Source organism: Rhinolophus hipposideros (assembly GCF_964194185.1).
Source record: "Rhinolophus hipposideros genome assembly, chromosome: 10".
Lineage (NCBI taxonomy): Eukaryota > Metazoa > Chordata > Mammalia > Chiroptera > Rhinolophidae > Rhinolophus > Rhinolophus hipposideros.
In genome coordinates, this window is record NC_138056.1 from 14115322 (window position 1) to 14135924 (window position 20603).

At 59.0% G+C, this 20603-nt stretch overlaps 1 protein-coding gene across 3 annotated transcripts; it reads right to left on the reverse strand.

Annotated features, from left to right (window-relative positions):
- Position 1: 1 nt before the first annotated feature.
- Positions 2 to 19608, reverse strand: MAPK8IP1 (mitogen-activated protein kinase 8 interacting protein 1). Of its 3 annotated transcripts, none has more exons than XM_081061718.1 (12): positions 19357 to 19582; positions 7981 to 8086; positions 5752 to 6069; positions 4131 to 4212; positions 3041 to 3853; positions 2788 to 2863; positions 2134 to 2306; positions 1793 to 1902; positions 1583 to 1699; positions 1424 to 1494; positions 1199 to 1297; positions 2 to 830 (listed from the first exon to the last, which is right to left on the reverse strand). In XM_081061718.1, the coding sequence occupies exons 1-12, from the start codon at positions 19455 to 19457 to the stop codon at positions 758 to 760; spliced, it is 2139 nt and encodes a 712-aa protein (XP_080917844.1). In that variant the 5' UTR covers positions 19458 to 19582; the 3' UTR covers positions 2 to 757. The 3 variants fall into 3 exon arrangements, with proteins under 3 accessions (XP_080917844.1, XP_080917845.1, XP_080917846.1); XM_081061719.1 differs by lacking the exon at positions 19357 to 19582 and adding an exon at positions 9200 to 9406; XM_081061720.1 differs by having other exon boundaries at positions 1583 to 1902; positions 19357 to 19608.
- Between the last annotated feature and the right edge of the window lie 995 nt (positions 19609 to 20603).

Consider the following 20603-nt stretch of genomic DNA (forward strand, 5'->3'; position numbering starts at 1 on the left):
CTTCAGTCCAGACAGGAAATGGCACTTTAATAGTTGTGGCTAGGGTGACAGGACCAGGATGGGCTACAGCCAAGCAGCCAAGAGGCCTGCTAGCCCCAGGCCAGTCGGGAAGCCTCCTTTTCCTGCCGGGGCGGGGCCCTGCTGCAGCTCTCTCCTTCCTGCGAGGCCCGCCTGCCAGGAGGCAGCCGTGCCTGTGAGGTTGGTGGTGGAGCCATCCAGAGGCCACACAAGTGACAGAACTGGGAATAGGGGCTGCACCTCCACCTGCTGCCGTTTCCTTACTGGAAAGTCCTTGGGAGGTGGCTAGGCTCAGCCTGAGCTCAGGGGCTTCAGCTGGGGCTGGGAGCTGGGGACTGGGTGGCACCTGCAGGTGGCATGGGCTTCATGAAGGCAGGAGCCAATGGGCAGAGAGCCAGAGACCTTGCCGGGGAAGTGCGGCCCAGCATGGGTCAGAACCCTCTGCTCCTGGGATGGGCATCCTTCCTGGCCAGAGGACTGACACCCACCAGCCCCACGCCCGCCCAATCCCCCGGCAGCCCACTCTCCTCCATAGATGAATCTAACCCCTTATATTACAATAAACTGCATCTGCCTCTCCCCATAACCCACCCTCCCCCACCCTCGAGCAACGGCCCCCACATCGCCATCCTCTGGTGATGGCGGGTGCCCCTCCCCAATCAGTGCCATGTCCTGTCATCAGCCAGCTGTCCTGGCACTGGCCTGAGGGCCTGGGGATGCAGAGTGCGGGGCAGCGCTGCTACTCCAGGTAGATGTCTTCTGTGGGGCAGGTGTACTCCACAAACTGCTTGTAGAACTGCTGAAATGCTCTCCTAGGAGGCAGGCAGACACACACGCTGACGGGAGAAATGGGAGCCCGACCCAGGTTTTCCAACTAGAGCCTCAGGGTCCCCGAGTGGGCCTCCACTTCCCCCCGCTGCAGCTGCTCAGCTCCATTCTCTACAAGTTGTGTTTCCTGAGTAAGACTGCAATTGAAGAAAGGGCCCAGCAGCTGAAAGCTGAGAAGCTCCTCCTCAGGGCCCCCCAGACTCTGTCCGGGCCGCTGCACTGTGACGTGGCGGCGGTGTGCAGAGCTCGGGGAGCACTGCAGGATGATGCTGAGCACAGGGAATGCGCTCGAGGACCTGGGACTGGGGCTGGCTGGCGGGCCTGGCGCTTGGCGGGACACATGCATACATACCCCACGGACTCTGCCAGGGCTTTCGTGGATTCTTCAGACACAAAGACGTGGCAGGCAAACCGGTGGTCGGCGGGGTGCTTGGTGATGAACCCAAAGTACCTGCGGGAGGGCAGTCTGTGGGTAGGACGGGGCTCAGGCCCTCCAGACGCACTCGCAGTCCCATGCCCCACTATGATGGCTCCAGACCCCCAGCCCACACCTTGATCTATGCCCCACCCCACTTACTTGTTGTTCTTTGGATGGTATCCACAGAAAGAGACGTTTTTTAACTGGAAAAAGTGGCTACATTTATTCCCCTACAGGAAGGAGAAGAGGGTGGTCACCGGCCTGCAGGGGACACGAGGGAAATGTGGGACAGCCAGGGCCGGGGGGCAGGGCGGTCACCTTGGCCTCCTGGGAGTCATCGGCCTTGACGCCTATCTTCACCCCTCTGACGCTGATCTCCAGGACGCAGCTGGAGGGCGGGTTAAAGTGCACGGTGAGCCGGCGGGTGGTGGCGATCTGTAGGTGGGACAGGGAGATCAGGTACTGCTGCGCCCCTCCCCAGGGGAGGACGAGGGTCGGGCACCCACCCGGGACCCAGGCAGCGGGTACCTTCTGCATAGCAGCACAGAGGACATCATTGCCCTTGTGGTAGGGAACCTGGACCGAGCCCAGGAACTTCACCCGGAACTGATCCACCCAGTCGCTGTTTCTGGTCAGGCCTGGAAGCAAGAATGAAGCGAGGCGTGGCAGAGCCAACGGGGTGCCACCATCCACCCACGTCCCACCTAGGCCGGGCCTGACTTGGATCGATTGTGAAATTGACCAAAGTCACCTCTGCTTGGCTCCCTCCCTGGGTGGTTGGGATCTGGAGCATGGTTTACCCGGCAACAAGTCGGGGCAGGGAAGATGTGGGGTCCGGGTGGCAGCAGGCAGGGGGAAAGGAACACTACCTGCCATCTGTTCAGGCTCCTTGGTGACCTCGATGGCGTAGTAGGCAGGGAAGATGCCCCGGGCTCCCGTGCGCATGTTGTAGGCCTCATACCAATAGTCCTCGGCCTGCAGCTCCACCAGGAGAGGGTCATCCACTTCCAGCTCAAGTTCATCTTCATGTCGAGGCACAAACCTATCCCGAGAGGGCACGTGAGGGTTTCCCCATCAGGGCCTCTCCAGCCAGGCCACCCGTCTTCTCCCCAACCTATTCTGGGGTCAGGAGCGTTACTGACATCGTTAGTTCAGTAAACGTGTAAAGCATCCCGTAAGCCTGTCACTACTAGCTCCTGGGGGCGACCACAGTCTACCAGACATGCGTCCACTATGGAAGAACTCAGGCCAAGGGAGGAGGGGAGGGTGGGTGTTGTGTAGGGTCAGGCATCGTCTTTCTGGGCACCCTCCTGGGCGCTGGCCCTGACCACATCAGCAGCACACTGCACCCAAACCGTCCACTCTGTCACATACTGAGTTCTTTGAGGGTGGACATGTCCCCCTGGGGCTGAGAGGATGAATGAATGAATGCCAGTGGTGGGGCCTAGGCTATGAGGTGATGGCAGCGGCAGGGAGGGGAGGCCCCAGCTGCTGCCGGGCCAGCCCAACTCAGGTGCTCTTACCTGAATATGGCCCGGTGGGTCTGCTCCTGCTCCTCCCCATTGATGACACAGGAGAACAGCCCGAAGGATTCTGCACCTGTGGTGAGGGGGGCAGGCTGGAGGAGGTGGTCCCAGTGCTGCTCGAGGTTCGTGGAGCAGAAGAGGGCCCTGAGGTCTTAGGCCTTGAACCAGATGGGCCTGAGGCCACCTCCCAGGGACACCCTCATGCCGGCTCTCCCTCCCAGGACCCCCACGCTCCCCGCTGTGGACTCACTGGAGGAGCGAGAGTGGCCACTCATGAAGACGTTCAGGAACTTCTTGGAGAAGTGGACATCGGGTTGGTCGGGTGTAGAGTCCTCGGAGAGGCAGGCGGAAGGCCGCGGCCGGGGGGCCTCCTCATACTCCTCCCCGATGGCCGACTCATAGGGCGAGGAGGCGGAGGCGCAGTTGTCATACACAGTGGCCGAGTCGCTCTCGTCGCTGTAGTCTCCGAAACACGGCCGCAGGCTCACCAGCTCCAGCTGTGCGTGCTCATCCACCACCAGCGTGTACTTGACCGAGTCGTAGGACAGCGCGCTGGTGTCCGAGCTCAGCGAGGCCCGCGGAGGCGGCGGCGGCTCCCCCAGGCTGCCCCGCCACCCTCCACCTGGTGGCTCAAGCCGCTCTGGGGATGACAAGCAGTCGAAGCCCTCGTCTTCCTCACTGATGGAGGGGTGTGGCCGCCCTGCAGTGGAGGGGTAGGTGGCAGGGTCCGGATCGGAGCTGACTGACATCCGGCTCTCAGCTGGCGGTAAAAAGGCGGAGGTGAGCTCTGCAGCGTCTGGGGGCCTCTGCACGGGGGTCAGGTATATCTCCTCGGTGGCCTCTAGTCGCACGTCTGCCTGGTAATGGATGCGGTCTCGATGCGAGTGGCCCCGGCCACCAGGTGGGGCGGCAGGAGGGCCATTGGGAGGCGCCATCTGGGTGGCTGCGCTGCGGCGGCAAGGGCTGTCGGTGGAAGTGCCTCGGTCCTTGGTGGGTGCGGGGCTGCTCTGGGGGGGCAGCTCATCGCTTAGGCAGATGTGTTCATGCGGAGGTGTCTGCTCCCCTGGAGAACAGGCAGGTCAGTGCTGAAGGCAGGTGCCCTCACCCTTGACACCCTAGCTACCTGTTCCCTCTACTCAGCATGACCACTTAGCAACAGGCCATGGGAAGCTCTGGGGCCAGCCCTCTGACCATGCCCGACCTCAGCTGGGCCTGCTCAAAGATGCAGGACAGGCAGTCGACCTCTACTCGACAGCTGGAGGCTGCTGGGTTTGCTCTCTGCACTGGGGACTGGGTCGGGCCAGGTGGGAGTCCAGGTAAGGGAGAGGGTCCTGACTTACCTGTCTTCAGGGGCGAGGATGATCGAGACACCCGATCCTGCCAACTGTGCTTCTTGCCCAGAGAATTATTATTCAGTGTGTCCTGTGCAGAGAACAAAAGGCCCTTGTGACGGAAGCGGTCAACAGTGCCCGGCACAGGGAGGCCCTGGCCCTGCCCCCATCAGGCCATCCCTAGGCCATTTGCTGCACTCCCACCCCCACCATTTGTCTAGGGCCTCACCCCCAACCTTCCTGGAGCAGGCGGGAAGGGTGGCAAGTCCCAATCCCCCCAGCCAGGCCTATTGGCTCTAGCCGGCCCTCTCTCCTGGCTCAGGAAAGCTGGCCAACTCTCATGCTTTTATCAGCCTCCACAAAGGTGGTGATGGCCAAAGTGTGTGTGGTAAGTGACGGAGGAGGTGGGGGGAGAAGCAGGAGCCATCTGGGGACAGAGCCAGAGCCCCAGTCCCAGACACCGAGAGTTTACATGAAGATGCTCACTTCCAGATCAAATGCCCTGGAGCTGAGGAAGCTATGGCCTAGGGAAGGGGCAGGGACACTCTAGCAGAGTCTGAAAAAAGCAGGAGGAAGGGTCTTCCCAGCAGCTAGCCTAGGGGCTGGGATGAATCATCCAAGTGACGATTCCGTAACATGGTTCCCTCACCCGCCCCCACCAGGAGCACATAACTGAGGAATGACAGATACAGGGGGCAGCACCCCTTCTTCCTGGATCTCCTGGACTGCCCATGCCACAGTCTCAGCGGCCCCAGAACCCTCTCCGAAATGCCTGCATACAAGGCTCCCTACACACAAGTTAGGTCCCCTCTCGGGGGAACACCCTCACAGGTCCTCACATTCATGAGTCTGGCTGCCAAAATCCACCCCAGAGGATCCTGGGAAAGGGACTCATCCTCTCCCTGCAGCCTCTGCACCCTCCACCGGCAGCCCCACCTCCCTCTGCATCTCCCTTGACTGGGCCTGGAAGACAAAGGGCCACAGCCACTCTCCCCCATCCTATTCAACCCTCCTTGGCATCCCGCCACCCAGCCCAGGGGCCCTAGGCCCCCAACTCAGACAAACAGCTCCACCTCCATTTCTCTTCCCTTCCTTCTGGGAATTCCCAGCTGCCCACATTTCAAACTGGCTGCTGCCTCTGAGCCCCCATCCCCAACTCTTCACAATTTCCCATGACGTCTCACCACACCGACCACTTAAGATGCCCTCTTCTCCAGGTCCTGCGTCTGCCGCACCTTCACGCGGAACCCCATGCCCTAAAGGGGGAATCCTGCCGCAGCCTGAGGTCCCGAGCGCCACACCTTTGCAACCCCTCAAAGCCTTGTTTTAAGGCCTCGGTTCTCTCCTTCCCGGGGTCCTTCCCCTCTGCCTGTCAGCTCCTTCAGTCTTCCTTTCCTCAAGGCCCCTGGCCCTTAGGACAGATCCTACCTGTCTGCGACCCCCTCCCCAGGGCGCTCCCCTAGGGAAGCCTCGGCACGTGTCACCAGGACGCCGGGCAGGCCCGTCCCGCCCCGGCAGCCCCCCCTCGCGCCCCCACCCGCGGGCCGGGCCAGTGCGCGGCTCACACCTCCCGGGGCCCCCACCCAGGGCCCCGCCCCCTCCGCCCCGCCCCACACCGCTCGCGCCTCACCTGAGACCGCGGCACCTGCGGGAAGAGATTGAGCGTGGTGGGCCGCTTGGGCCGGTACGTGTCCCCGCCGCCCTGGCCCTGGCCCTGGCCCTGGCCCTGGCCCTGGCCGCGGGGCGCCGGCTCCTGGCGGGGCTCGGCCTCCGGCCGTCCCGCTCCCGGCCGCCGCGCCGCGCGCTCCTCCTCGTCCTCCTCCTCGTCGTCCTCGGCGCCGGGAGTGTCCCCCGTCGCGTCGATCAGGTCCATCTGCAGCATCTCCGCCTGCAGCCTGCTCCCCGCGCCGCCGCCACCTCCCGCTGACAGCAGCCCGGCGCGTGGGGGCTGCGCGGCGCGGACGGAGGGGCGTCAGGGGGCGGGGCCTGGGCGGGACCGAGGCCGCCCCGCCCCGCCCCCTCCCGGGCGAGTCCATTCCGCGGCCGCAAAGAGGGGAGAGAATAAGAGGGGCCGGGGCCAGGCAAGAGGGGGCCGCGCCCTCCCGCTCCCCGCGAGGGTGTGCGAGGCCTCCGCATTCCCACTCCTGCTGGCGCTTTTGAGAGTCCACACCTCTCCCCTCCCACTGCTCCCCCCTCTTCCTGATTCTGCACCCTCCCGTTCCCTTGGCAACGGCCGGTGACCTCACCGGCGTTGTAAGCCGAGCCCAGAGTGAGGTCACCGCTGTTGCCATGGGGACGCAGGGTCGCCAAGGTGTTCTGGCCCCACACGGCATTGGGGTGGTGGTGTTAATATTTGAAGGGGGTAGTGAGGAAAAATGGGAATACAGTCAGCCAGGCGGGGGATCGCGGGAGGGCCGCAGTGCGGACAGGAGGCCCTGAGCGCGGCCGAAAGAGTGATGCTTCGGGGAGGGGGAGATGGAGGGCCCCGGAACGGGCAGTGGCGTCTCCCACACTCTCCTGTCTACAGGCCAGCCCCCTCCAAGCTGAGGGTTTCCCTCAGTCCAGCCTACCCTTGATAGGTAAGAGCCCCATTCTAGTTCCACATCTGCCACTAACTCCCTGGCACCTTGGACAGATCCCCTGACCCTCCAGTTCCCTCCCAGCTTCCCAGAGAGGTGAGGACTCACTGGAAAGAGTGTGTGAAAGCCCCCCGGAGCTTGTCTAAGGCCCCACAGCGTACATCCTTAGCTAGTACTGCCTCGGGGCCCTGGCTGGCTGAAGGACCACCCTCGCCAAGGCTCTGCCTGTGCATGTTGAGGGAGAGGGCGGTGGGGGAGGAGAAACAGGTGTATGACCTTAGAGAAGTTATGTCAGGGCCCGGTGACCATTCCCCAGGTCCAAAATGAGTGAGCTCTGCTTCAACCCATCCTGGCCTGGCCAGAGGATGGAGGGTTAGGGCACAAGGTACTGGAAGGTTATCTTCCTCCCTTGGTTTCACCTTGCTTGGCAGAACTTACAGAATCTCTGAGGGCAACAGGAGGTCACCGCAGAGACAGGTAGCCCACCCCAACTCACACTGCAGGTCTTCTCTGCTAACTACTCTCTTAACACCACGTCCACTTTGGCCACCCACTCTCCTGCGGGCTGAAACAAACTCGGCTCCGCCACCTAGCCCCGTGCTTTGCTGTCCATTTCCTGACTACTGGCCCCTCTTCCTGTTCTGAAAAGACACAGAGGATCTCCATCTGACCCAGGCTCCCCAGATACTGAGGACTTCCTGGCAGGATTCAGAACTTTAGGGACAGGAGATAGTCATCTGTCCTATGACAAAGCCATGGGGTCAAAAGCAGCAGCAATGCTGGGTTAACCCTCCAAAGGGGCCTTTGAGACTGTGGGCCAGAGAGAGTCTGCAAGGCCCTGCGGTGTGGTTTGGTGCAATGGCAGCCAAGGGAGTGTCTTGTCTCTTTTTTCCTGCCCCAAAGCACTGCAGATGTCACCAGACTCCACCCTGCTCTGCCTCGGGCCCTCTGCCAAGGACACTCCCAAAGGATTTAGGGTCGTCCTGAGCCTTCCTTTAACTCAGGCCCTAGATCTTAAGCCCTCCTCCCCTCTCCCTTCTTGTGGGAAGTTGAAGGAGCTGCCTCCTGGCAAAAAAAAAAAAAAAAAAGAAAAAAAGAAAATTCTGACTGAGCACCCAAAATATGCCAAGCACTGTACTGAATGCTTCCTGTACGTTATTTCATTTAATGAGAGTACAGTTCAGGCCCTGAAAGTACTTTTGTAGATTTGGGGATGTCCTCAATCCTGTCCCTACTCATCCTGTCGCCCCACTCAGGGGTTCCTGGGCGCTCAACCTTACCCGTAAGGACAGGGTGTCTTTGCACTGCAGGCTGATGCCACACTCATCAGTGATCTCTGAAAGGTCTTCATCCTCAAATTCCTCCAGACTGATGTCATGGGTGAGCCTGGTGGGGATAGGAAGCCGAAGTTACAACACGGGGACTGCTCAGCCCACTGATGTCTCCCTAGTATGTCTCCCAACGGGCAGCCCTTCGAAGGCAGATCGCAGCCCCCAAAGGATGGGACTTGGGGTGACTAAGAGGCAGGGAAAGTTTTGGGCTCATGCCGAAAGGCAGTCTTCCTGGAGTGGCCATCAAAGGAGAGGCTCCAGGTTACTCCTGCTCCTCCCGGCTGGGAGTTGTTCATCCTGTTGCCAAACAAGAGGCAGTGCCTAGAAGGCCCAGCTGGTCAAAGCCTCAGCTCTGCCAGAGAAATGCCTCCCAGGGTCAAGGCAGGTGCCAAGGCCTGTTCACCCATGCAGAATGCGGAGCTGAGAAGAGACTTGGTGGGATGCCTGGAGTCGGGTCAGGGGGTGGGTGGGTGGGCTCCCTGTGCAATCCATGCAGCAAGAAAACCCAAGGCGCTGGCCCAGGCCCCTCCCCAGCCCCAGAGGATCCATGCTGCTAGAGCTGTGGAGCAATGAAGGGACATCTGGTATCAGTATGGCTAGTTTCAGCCTGTTCCAGGAGAGACTAGGCCCCATTCTCTGTTCTTGGTCTCATCTCTTCAACCACAAAATTGCCTTGCCCAGCATACGGACCCCGAACAGGAGGGTGCACAGATGGGGGTCAATGAAGACCTCGGGTTGGGGACTGGAGGTGCCCTGACCTGGAGGCAGGCCAGGGCACTTTAGCACCAGAACACTAACAGGGCCCTCTCCCCCTAGGCCAGCCCTGTGCCCCCACCCCACTGCCCTGCCTGCCTGCCTCCTGCACCTGCTCACACCCAGCCCAAGGCTCCACCTGCTTCGGTGTGTGGGGGACATTTGGGAGAATTCTGTTGGGGAACTTGGGGAGAATTCTGAGCATTTTTCCAAATGAGATTAGGAGATTAAGGCTCATAACAAGAGAGACCCACAACCCAAGGTCACCCAGGAGGGGTGGTGGCCCAGCCCCCAGGGGAGCCTAGGAGGCCCAGGCCATACCCTCTGCCTCTCACTTCAGTCAGACCAGAGACCCAGAACTCAATGGAGCTGCCCCCAAGCTTCCCCCCTCCCCACCGGCCCCCCGCACCCCTACCAGAGCTCCCACTGATCTTCCAACCAGCTGTCATTGTCTGGGCTCGAATCCATCTTCAGCACCAGCTTCATGGAGAGCCCTGCCCGGCCAGGGGGCTGCGGGGCCCCAGGACTGCCCTCTCATGCCCAGAAGGGTGGGGGGGCCAGAGCTCAGGGCAGGGCTGGGGCCTTGGGCCTCCACTGCCTGGGCCTGCCTTTCTGCATCCTGTCCTCCTGTCCGCTGCAGAAGCCTGGGGAGCTCATTAAAAATAGATGGGCCGGGAGAGGAGACAGCGGCTGCCGACCTGGGCCCCAGCCCTTCGCAGCCCAGCCCTCAGCTGCAGGCAGCTTCCTGCCCCAGCCTGGCCCTGCTGGCTGCCGTGTCGTTGCTGCCTCCCCCACGGGATCAGGTTACTGCGATCAATGCCACCGGCTCCACCTGCCCTTGCAATGCCCTGGCGGGGGCTGGGGTGGCCCCCCTCCCTGCCCAGGCTTGTAAGCAGATGGCAGAAATCTGGGCTGTTTCCCCCCAAAAGCCAGCCCCTGATCTGCTTTAAAGGGCCAGCGCCACACTCAAGGTGCCTGATGACCAGAGGGGGGGGAGGGGAAGGCTTCAAAATTCTCTATGAATGGATGGCTCATCGGCACAGCTACCCACTCAGCCCCTATACCTCATCTGGGAGGCTTCTGTGAGCCCAGGTAGCACCCACACAGGGCTGCCTGTTGCCCTCCTGGTGCAGGACAGAACCCTGCCCACTCCCCAGGGCTCGGTCCTTCAGCACTCAGGACGTGTCTGTGGGCATTGGCGGCTCCACAGCCAGGGGAAGGGCAGACCATGTGTGGACCCCTCCTAACAGGGCTGGAAGGGCAGCCTGCGAGGCAATGGGCTTCCTGTTACTGCAGAGTTACATAAACAGAAGCTGGAAGGCCAATGGAGGGAATGGTAGAGAGGGATTCTGACCAGGGCAAGGGGGCTGGACAGACAAGGTGCTCTTTAAGGCCTCTTCTGACCTGCAGCCTGAGGGTGGTAGGTTCCCAGGGCTCGTGGAAGGTGTGGTGTGCAAGTGGCCGTAGGCTGGGGAGGACAACCCAGCCCAGAAGCCAGAGCTGCCCTGCGCAGTCTGACTGGCACAGGGTGGCATCTCTGGCCCCGGGATGAGCGCTGAGTGGCTGGCACTAAGAAAATGGTTAATACACACCAGCTGCCTGAACAGTCACAGAGAAGGCACCCCTGGGGCTCAGCCGACACTGGGGAGCTGCAGGACTCGGGGGCATCTGACCCGGAGCTGCCCTCAGACGCTCTCACTCTGCCCATGAACCCTGTGCTTCTCTTCCTCACTGCCCAGCCCTGGTCCAGCTCCTGCCTCTGCAGTCCCAGACCTCCCACGGGCCTGCCTCAGTCTCCCCATGCCGGCATCACTCCACCCCATGTACCACTATCAGGCAAAGCTGCCCAAACACCCCATTTCTGCCCCCTACTCAGGGTTCCTTGCTGGCGGCCAACTCCTTGGCCTGGCATCCAAGGTCTCCAGCTCCATGTCTGGTCGCCTGCGCCTCCCACACCTGCCTCCAGAGTCTAACCCAGTGCTTGGATGGAGCACGTGGCAGGCTCTCAACCTGTGCTGCTAGAAGAAGGCTCATTAATCTCGCTCCTACAGAAAGGCCCCTTGGTGCCTGCTCCACACACACACACACACACACACACACACACACACACACACACACAGCTCTCCTGGCCACATTCACTGGCTCATCATCCTCTTGCTTGTGGTTGGTGTCACCATGTGTGTGGATGCAAGGTGGTGGCGTGGGGAAGCAGACAGGACCAAGCGTCCGGCAGACACCCTGGAGCCTGTTCCAAAGGTGGATGAAGCTCACATTCTCCACCCTGTACCCAGCAGTTGATGAATACAGGCCCCCTCCCTCCCAGCTCTGGTCTGGACTGCAAGCTCCTCAAGGGCAGAGCTGGCAAGGTAATGTTGCATACACTGGGTACCCAGTCCCTGCCTGTTAGATGTTTGTCAAGTGATATCCTTAGCCTCCACCCCACTCCTCTCAAACCGAAGTAAGCGCAGGCCTGCAGGGTCTGGCTTGGACTGGGCAGAGGGCTTCCCAGCTCATCTGCATACCTTCGGCATTACCGGAGATTCCCACTTCCTGGGACAGCAGGTCTGGGGGTGGGCAGGCACAGCTCTATCGTCCTTTACAGGTGAGGGAGCTGAGGTCACCTGGGCAGTGGTGGAAAGAGCACTGCACTGGGGCTCAAAAGCCGGCACTTGATGCCCGGCTCCAGGGGTGGGTTAAGGGAGTTCCTTATCTTACTTTTTTCTCATAAGCAGAGCAGGATGGTAGAATGCTCACCATGTCAGGCTTGGAAGCAGAAGGCCTGAGATCAAATTCCGACCTCTTCACTTGTAAGGAGCGGCTACCCTGGGCACCAGCCTTCCTGATGCCCTGCATTTCCCTCAGTCCTCACTACAGCCTTGGGAGAGGGTGTATTTTGCCCATTTTCCGGAAGGGGACACTAGGGCTCAGGCATCAGGTGCGGTAGGTCTGTGGTTTCCCCACGTATAAACCCACCCACACCTGCTCACCGTCTGCTGGTGAGGATCCACGAGCAGAGTGCTGTGAGGTCACGACCAAGAATGGAGGAGTCGCCGTGGTAACTCACACCCCCAGCGCTGCCCCCCTCCCCACTGCCCTGCCCTTCCCCTCCGCTCCAGGAACCACATGTGCCAGGTCTCCCAGCCAAAGGCCTGGGAGACCCTTCCTGGAGGAAAAGCTAAACAGACTCTTGGTGCCTCCAGGCTCAAGGAAGGCAACCGTGGGGAGAAAGGGAAGAGAGGAAGGAAAGGAGCGAGGTTCCCTCCTGATCCCACATCCACCTTCCCACAGCCCATGCTCTGGACACTTGAGCCCTCAGCAGCAGGAGGCCAGCGAAAGCCGCATCACAGCAGCCTCGCATGCAGGTCTCCAGCTCTGGCCTCTACATCTGGACACCTCAGCAGTTTCCCTTCAGAGCCGCCACTGTTATCAATTCAGACCTGCTCACCCTTTTATGGAGATGCTCCCGAGGTCTCACCTGCTTTAACATTTGGTGACTCTGTGCTGTGAGTTTGGTCTCTTGAGACCGCCCTGACCTTTGGAGTCTATCTTTATATTCGAGGCCCCTTCTTCCTGCATTAACCTTTTCTCCTCCTACTCCCGGGCTGCAGTCCTTCCGCTGGCCTGCAAGCTCTTCCCTGCAGTCTGCACATGCCATTCTCCACGCTTTCCCCAACCTCTCCTGCCTGGGCTGAGCTCTCCTACACAAACAAACATGCCTTTTGTGTTCCGATCTTTATTCCATAGCCTTTTCCCTTGCCACGTGCTGTCATATCTCCCTGTGATCCTCTTTACACCTACAGCAGCCCTACCCCCTTCTGATTTGCTGTTTCAAGCCAGTAGTAGGCTGAGTTAGAAGTGTATGCAGAGTAAGGGTTAAGTGGCAAAGTGCTAAGGCTTTAGCTGAGCAAGGCCAAATCTGAGCCAGTCATTCGGCTGTCCAGAGGCCATTCTTCTCTTCCTGTACCTGGCTCTCCTGGAGTGAGGTAAGGGTGCCAGCTGAGTGACCTTGGGTCCTGGCCACGTGCCCCTCTCCTGACAGGGGCGTCTGTGGTCCAAGTGTCCAGCCTCTCCCTGCCTTCGGAGTACGGAGCAGAGATGGCTCCCAGGGGGTTCTTAGGACGCCTGGGGATCTGCAGGTTCCCCGTTTCCCTCTGGCTCCCCCACAGGCCATTCTCCACTGGGCAACCAATCAAAATCATTTGAAAAGCAAATCTGGTCTTGTCACCCCTCCGCAGCTCAGAAGCCTTCCCCTGGCCCTGAGGTAAAGGGGCCAACACTCTCCCCTGTGGCCTGAAGGCTCAGCAGGGCCCCCTCTTCCTCATATCATCACCCTCCCCCCCCACCTGAGCCCCCGTTTCCCCACCCCCCAACTCTCTAGGCTTCTGCCCCACTGGCTTCCTTAACAAAGCCTCCTCAGACCGCCCTGACCAGGCCAAACAATCCTGCTACTGGCCCGCTTAGCCCTTCGTGCTGGTACTTCTAGGTCCCTATAATTTTCCCTTTGGGTTCTGTGAACACTGGTGGGTTTTCCTTGGGCAGTTGGTCCATGAGGGTGGGACGTCTCTCCTGGCCAACAGTGTGCGGTGCCTCACAGGGACTTAATAAATGTTGAATGAATGAACCACTGGCGTCCCCACTAGATTTTCCCCTTGGACATCTCTGTCAGTTCCCCTTTCAACTAACTTCCTATGTCCCCACATATAAGGTAGTTTGGGGTGGGATATGTAGGTTTCGAGGAAGGCGGGGCTGGCTGAAACAGTGGGTTGGGGGAGAGTGAGGCCAGCCTCATCCTGGGAATCTTCTCTCCGCCCCACCCCCAGATTTGGGTGGGCCTGGGTCAGGCTGGGTTTGTTCCTCTGGTCTGGAATTCCCTACCCAACCAGATCCACACCAGGGTCATTTCCAGTGGAAAACCGAATCCAATCCAAGGGACAACCCCTGCTTGGGGTTATAATGTGTCTGATCTGTTTAAACTCCTTGGTGCCCATGTGTAGCAAGAACTCTGGGGTCGGACTTTTGGGAAACTACCCTGAGAAAACAATCCCACACGTGGAAAACCTTTATATACAAGGATGTGTATTCCTCATACCAGCAAACAGTGGAAAACAACCAACTAGCCCAGTACCACGGGGCTGCTTAAACTGTGGCCATCCAGTGGATGGAATAGTATGCAGCCTTTTGGATAAATATTATAAAGTCTGTGTATTAATGTGGAAAACGGCAGGTAATACAATGAGCAAAAAGACAATGCATGACCTTACGGTTTCACGTGAAGAATGACACACAGGAAGAAACAGAAATACGGACACGGTTGTGAGATGCAGTGGGACCTGGGGAGAGCTTTTCTCCTCTGCTCTCCGTGACGGACATTCTGCACCAGGTCATACCAGCCTGGCACCGGGTCCCATCCTGGTTCTGGGCTGCCCACTCTCTCACAGAGCTGTTCCCTGAAGGCAGGAGCCGTCATATTCGCCCTGGCACCATCCCAGCCTTGCTCTACTCTGTGCAGAAACCCCAAGAACTTGTACGCCGCAGGCACAAAACAAGTACCTATTAAAGTGCTGGCTGACTGCGGCACTGGAAGCTCTGTGACAGCACCACAGGCAGCTCCAGGGCCAGAAGGAGGGAAGGCCCGTAGTCGATGCACCAGAGAGTTTTTGAATGACTGCAAGCGTAGGGCCAGAGAGCAGGGACAGAGATGGCATTCTGGAATGGAAGAACCCCTAGTGGGGATGGCGGCAGTGACCCAATTTGTAGAATCCAGTGGGGCCCCACGCCATAACTGGCCTAGTTCCAACAATCCAGAGATCAACTTTAAGGCTCTGACGTCAAAGGACTGGGGTGGAAATCCTGCCTTGGCCTTGTCTGGCTGTGTGAGGCACGTCAACACTGTCCCCACACTGGACATGCACCAAGAGCCGGGTTGGGGGGTGCTGCCCAGGCCGTGGGCTGTGGGTGGGGAAGCCCCTTCAGCAGCAACAGCTTTCCCGCCCCTGTCTGCCTACCACACCATGCTGGCTACACAGGTCACGGGGCCGGCATTCCTCAGCCTGGTCCCGGGCTACCTGCCTTCACTCTGCCGGCTCATGCGTGGTGACGTTCTCTCTGAGGCTTCAGTGACCCTCGCTCTCTAAGATGAGACACCCCGGATCTTTTGCCGCAGCCCTGTCCTCTCCAATAAGCCCTAGACCCCAAACCAACCACCTGCTGGAATCCTCCAGTTGGGTCCCGCAATGACCACCAACCTCAAACTCAGCAGGTCTAATAACAATTTCACCTCCCTGCCTGCCAAACCGCCCCCACTGGACACCACAACCCCCCAGGGGCCCAACATCACCCAGACTCCTGCTTCTTCTCCACTCCTTACACCAGACCCCTCACCAACCGTCCTCCCTCTAAATCTCCCTCACACCCTCCCCCGTCCTTCCTCCCCGGCAGGACGGCCAGCGGGCCCCCTGCCTCCCATCCACACTCTCCCTAGCAGCCAGTGTGACCTCCCCAAGACATTGATGAGAGGTTGTCATTCCCTGACTAAACCCTTGCTGCTCCCACTGCTTGTCGGTGAACAGGCCAGGGTCCCAACACGGCCTTCACGGTCTGCACACCCTGCTGCCCACACTTGTGCCAGACTGGGTGGCAGACACCCTGCTGCCTCTCTCTCTTTTGGGGTCCTTCATCCACACTGCCCTTCCCTCTTCACCCCTCCTCCTCTTGGGTGACACTCACTTATCCACCAGGCCTGACCCACTGACCCCAAGGACCAAGATTTTGGTCACCCACTCCTACTAGCCTGTCTAGAAAGGCCTTGTCTGTTTGTCTGAGGCTACACCAGTGCCTGCATGATGACCAGGCCCATGTCTGCTTGTGGAGTGAGCCTGGCAAAGTGCAAATGTTCGTTGAGTGAACGAAGGACCAGCCAAGTGTGTCCCCCTTATGAAAAGATAAGTGAGGAGGTCCCTGCACCTCTCGGTGGCCTCTCTCTCATCCCTGAGGCAGTGTGGTGGGGTAAAAACACCACCATCTAAGGAGTCACGAGGCCAGGGTTCTGTCCCAGCTCTGCCTCTAACTTGCTGTCTGTTCTTGGGGAAGCTACTTAGTCTTTCTGTTTCCTCCAAAGTACCGGGGGAAGAGTGTTGGTTTGGATGAGCTGATTTCTACTGTCTCTTTGACCCATGAACCCAGGGCAGACTGCTCACGGCACTTTCCCTGAGCATCCATCCTCTGTCCCTCCCACGTGGACTGTCCTACTGCCCCTCCCCTTCCTACCAGCTACTCAGCTCAGTGCTTCCCTTGCATCAGTTTCTAAATTCTCTTCTGGATTTTCCTGTATATAGACAGACCTCGGAGATATTGCAGGGTCGTTTCCAGACCACTGCAATAAAGTGAACAGCGCAATAAAGCGCATCACGACTTTTTTGGTTTCCACAGAAAAGTTATGTTTACACTATACTGTAGTCTATTAAGTATGCAATAGCATTAGGTCTAAAAAAACCAATGTACATACCTTAATTTAAAAATACTTTATTGCTAGAAAATGCTAACCATCATCTGAGCCTTCAGTGGGTTGTAATCTTTTTCTTAGTGGAGGGTCTTACCTTCAATTTGTAAAAAACGCAACACCTATGAAGTGCAATAAAATGAGATATGCCTGTAATGAACATGTATCAGTTTAATACTAAAATTTAAAAATTATCTTGTCAGTTACAGAAGTAACCTATACTTATTGTGAAAATAAGAGTACAGAAGTATGCACAGTAAGTGAAAACCCCTCCCCCATACCATATCCACAGGCAACTACTAGTAACTAGTTGGGGCATTTCTATAATCAGAACAAAGAAGGACACATACTATTTAAACCAACTATCCACAAACAAACGTTCCCCACCCTGCCAGGTCCACATAGTGCTTACCCCCTCCACCACTGCTCTCCCAATATTCCAGGGCACTCTCTGAAATCAGACTGCCTGGGTTCCAATCCAGCTCTGCTCCTTATCTAACCTCTTTATGCCTCATTTCTTCATCAGCTAAGTGGGCTAACAATAAGAATAATACTCTGTTTATATAGTTCTGGTAGGAACTCTTGCACAGAAAGTGCTCAGAATGGTGCCTGGGAAAGTGAGCCGCTCCCACGTGTCAGGGCGTACCTCTGTGCTCTCTGGCAATGCACTGTATTCTCTGTACTCTAGGAGAGTGGTACCCAATTTTAAGCTTAATTAAATAGTAAACCAATAAGGCATTACTGAGCACCTACTCTGTGCTGGGCATTGGGCAAACCCAAGTTTAGACATAAACTTATGCCTTCAGGAAGCTGACAGTGGTGCAGGGGCATGTGTGACACAACAGTAACAACAACAACAACAACAACAATAACAACAACTGCATGAAGGCAGCAGTTCACAGCTCTTGGGACACTCAACATGTGTTGTCTCGTCCAAGTCTTAGGACCGTCCTGCACAGCGGCCAAAGCTGGCATCATGGAGAAGAAACAGAGGCTCAGGGCCCAGTCTTGGGGCACACAGCTAAGAAGGCTAAGCCAGGAATCAAACCCAGGCCAGTGGGATCCACGACCCCACCAAAGAGCCACAAGAGAGCAGTAACTACCCAGGGTTAAACCAAACTGGGCCAAGGGCTCTGAGAGGCTGGACAAGGGAAAGGGCAGCGGGGGTGGCCACGTAGGGCTGGAGACACTGCTCTTATTATTCCCACGAGTGGGCCTTGTCTTCACAGCCAGGCCACCATGTCCCGGAGGGCTGGCCCATGCCTCAGCCTTGGTGTGCTGCCACCCTTGCCCACCTGTGCCAGGATTGGACACACTCACTGGCTGGTATCCACCTTGACAGCTCCTCTAATTAAAGCGCCCATGCTAACCTGCCTGCCTACCTGAGAGCACTGTCACCTGGGGATCAGGAAGCAGGTGAGGGGAGGTAAAGCTGTCCTCCGGGCCAGGGGCAGGGCCTGGAGGTAGAATGGACTGAACACACACCGCAGATCTGGGTTCCAGTCCAGCCTCAGGCTCTAACTTCCTCTGGTCCTTGGGCAAGCCACCTGCCTCCCTGAATCTCAATGTCTTCATCTACAAAATGGGCAGACCGATCCCCACACCCAGGGTGGTCCTGAGGGCTAAGTGAGCCAGCACTGGGCAAATGCTTTGAACAGTAAGGAGCTATACCCAAGCCTGCTAGCATAGAGGGTGGGCTGATACTTGGTAAGCACCGACGTGATATAAATTAAGAAATCAATATTCATTAGCTCACCTAACATATGGCACTCAGAGAATATAAAACCCTGCCGAGGTCATGCAGCTACAAAGTGGTGGAGCTAGGATTTGAACCCAGGTCCTTCTAAGCTCAATGCTCTCCCACTGCAGAGGGTCCTCTTGGTAGGAAGGCAGTGTTTGCACAGAGGCAGTGTGTCATGCCAAGAGGAGTCAGTCTCAGACCTCAGCCTTCTTACTCTGAGGCGCTAACCACAAAGGCCCCATCATTCAAGCCTCCTCCATCTGGCCCCCTCCTTCTGGTCTTCGGGCTCAGCTCAGGGCCTCAGGGGAGGTTTCTAATCCTGATGATGCCATTAGAGACCCACAAGGGTCCCTGCCCACCTGAGGACCAGGGAGCCAGCGACCTCTTGGTCCGAAGAGGGGCTGGCGCCAGAGACCAGCTGGGGCCTGGCTAAGGTGGGGTCCCCAGGAGAGGGGAAGGCGCCAGCTCATTAGATGGAGAAACAATGGGGTATGTTTAGGCCTACTTCTTCCAAGGCTCTGGAGCAGTTACACCTCCTCTTCCTTCCACCTGGGGCCAGGATTATGAGGAAGGGACATCAACCCTTCCCCACAACACCTACTGTCCACTTCTCTGAAATTCACCTCCCAATTGCCTAACACCAGGTGGAGGGCAGGGAGAGGGGTGAAGGGAAGCTCAGATCAGGGTCCTGGGTACTACTCCTGTAGGGACCCCCCCCCAATGTTCCTGGTTACTTCTGGGTGTCCAAACCAGACACCCCGTCCCACAGCCACGTCTAGGATCTCTGGGTTGAGTCTGAACCACCGGCACCTGCACACACCTGACAAGGTCAGGACTGTCCAAACCCAGGTCTGGGAGTTAGGCCCCTCTGGTCAGGAACCGCCCATGACTCCCTCCTTCCTGCACCAAGGTTGTCCGTTTGCCCCAAGAAACTGGGACCCATTTCTATTCAGAAGCCTTCGGACTGGGCACAGGCAAAGCCAGCCTACCTGCCTCCTTTGGGATCTCAAGCCAGACTGCAGCCCTCCAGGTGGGGGAGAAGGTGGCCTCCTCCAATTGCAGCTCAGAGTCTCCTAGCCTAGGTCATGGAATGGCGGAGGGAACCGCACCACGGATATGCAGAGGCTATCAGTCTAGACTTGAAGCTGAGGGAGGCTCTGGGGGCCCCGTCCAGGGAAGAGACTGCATCTCCATCCAGGCTGTCCCCTCCTTCCCGGGGTCTGGGGGGCGGTGTGTGTGTGTGGGGGGGGGGGTGTTGCAGGCTGTGGGGAGAGGGGAGCCTGAGCAGATCGGTCCCGGCTACAGGGCGGGGCATCGCGGCCGGGATTCTCACCTGAAATTGGGCGGCGACGCTATGTGCAGCCCCAGGAACGGGGAGGCGGCAGGCGGGGACGCGGCCCCCCCGCCCAGGCCGCCGCTCTCTCGCTCCGCCATTCTCCCGCACAGCCCTGGCCATCCGGGCGGAGCGCGGCGCGGAGGCAGCGGCGGAGGCGGCGGAGGCGGCCGAGGAAGGAGGTGGGAGCAAGAGCTGCGCCGCCGCCGCGGGGATCCTGCTGGGCGGGCGCGGCGGGCGCACCTGCGCAGGGCCGCGCGGCTCCGGCCGCTCCCCGCTGTCGGGACTGGCGCGCGCGCCCCCGGGCCCTGGCTGGGGGTCTCGTGCGCCCCGCCCCCGCCCCGCCCCCGGGCCCTGGCTGGGGGTCTCGTGCGCCCCGCCCCCGCCCCGCCCCCGGGCCCTGGCTGGGGGTCTCGTGCGCCCCGCCCCCGCCCCGCCCCCGGGCCCTGGCTGGGGTTCTCGTGCGCCCCGCCCCCGCCCCGCCCCCGGGCCCTGGCTGGGGGTCTCGTGCGCCCCGCCCCCGCCCCGCCCCCGGGCCCGCGAGCCCCGCCCCGCAGCGCTCTCCGAGGTACTGAAGTCGCGGCCCCTGGGTCCGGCCCAGCCCTGCCCTAAATCTTAGTGACTCCTCTCTCCCCTTGCCCCTCCCGCAAAGCCCTCCCAACACCCCCCCCCCCACGTGCCCGTGCGAGCTCTGCCAGTTGGGGTGGGCCTAGCACCTGGGTGTCAGGTAACTAATGGTGGGCGCCTAGTTGGCCCTCCTCAGCCGACTAAGAAGGCGGACAGGAAGGGGAAGGTCGTGGAGGCTGGCATAGAAAGGTGAAAGGGGGTTGGCAGTGGGCTCCTAGAAAGAAACTGGGATCTGGGGGACACCCCAGCCTGACAGGTTTGGAGTCAGGTGGTGTGGCTTTGCGTTATGATGTAACAGTCCTAAGGTTTGGTTTTCTCACCTGGGAAATAGGGACAATAATGGTCCCTCTCATGGTTGTTGTGAGGATGAAACGTAATACAAATGTATTGTCACTGGACGCTGAGAACACCCCATCTCCTGCTGGGATCCAGGTCTCAGTCCCGTTACCTTGAGGGGACCCTTCCAAGCACTATCCCTAGAGAGTCTCCTCTCTAAAGATTGACTCAAGCCCTGCTTCAGCCCCAAACAGCTATTAATGGTTAACTGAACCCTTCCTCTTGGCTTCTGTTTCTGAGCTTCTCCTTTGTCACGTCACGACTTTCCCAGATTTGTCCCTCTT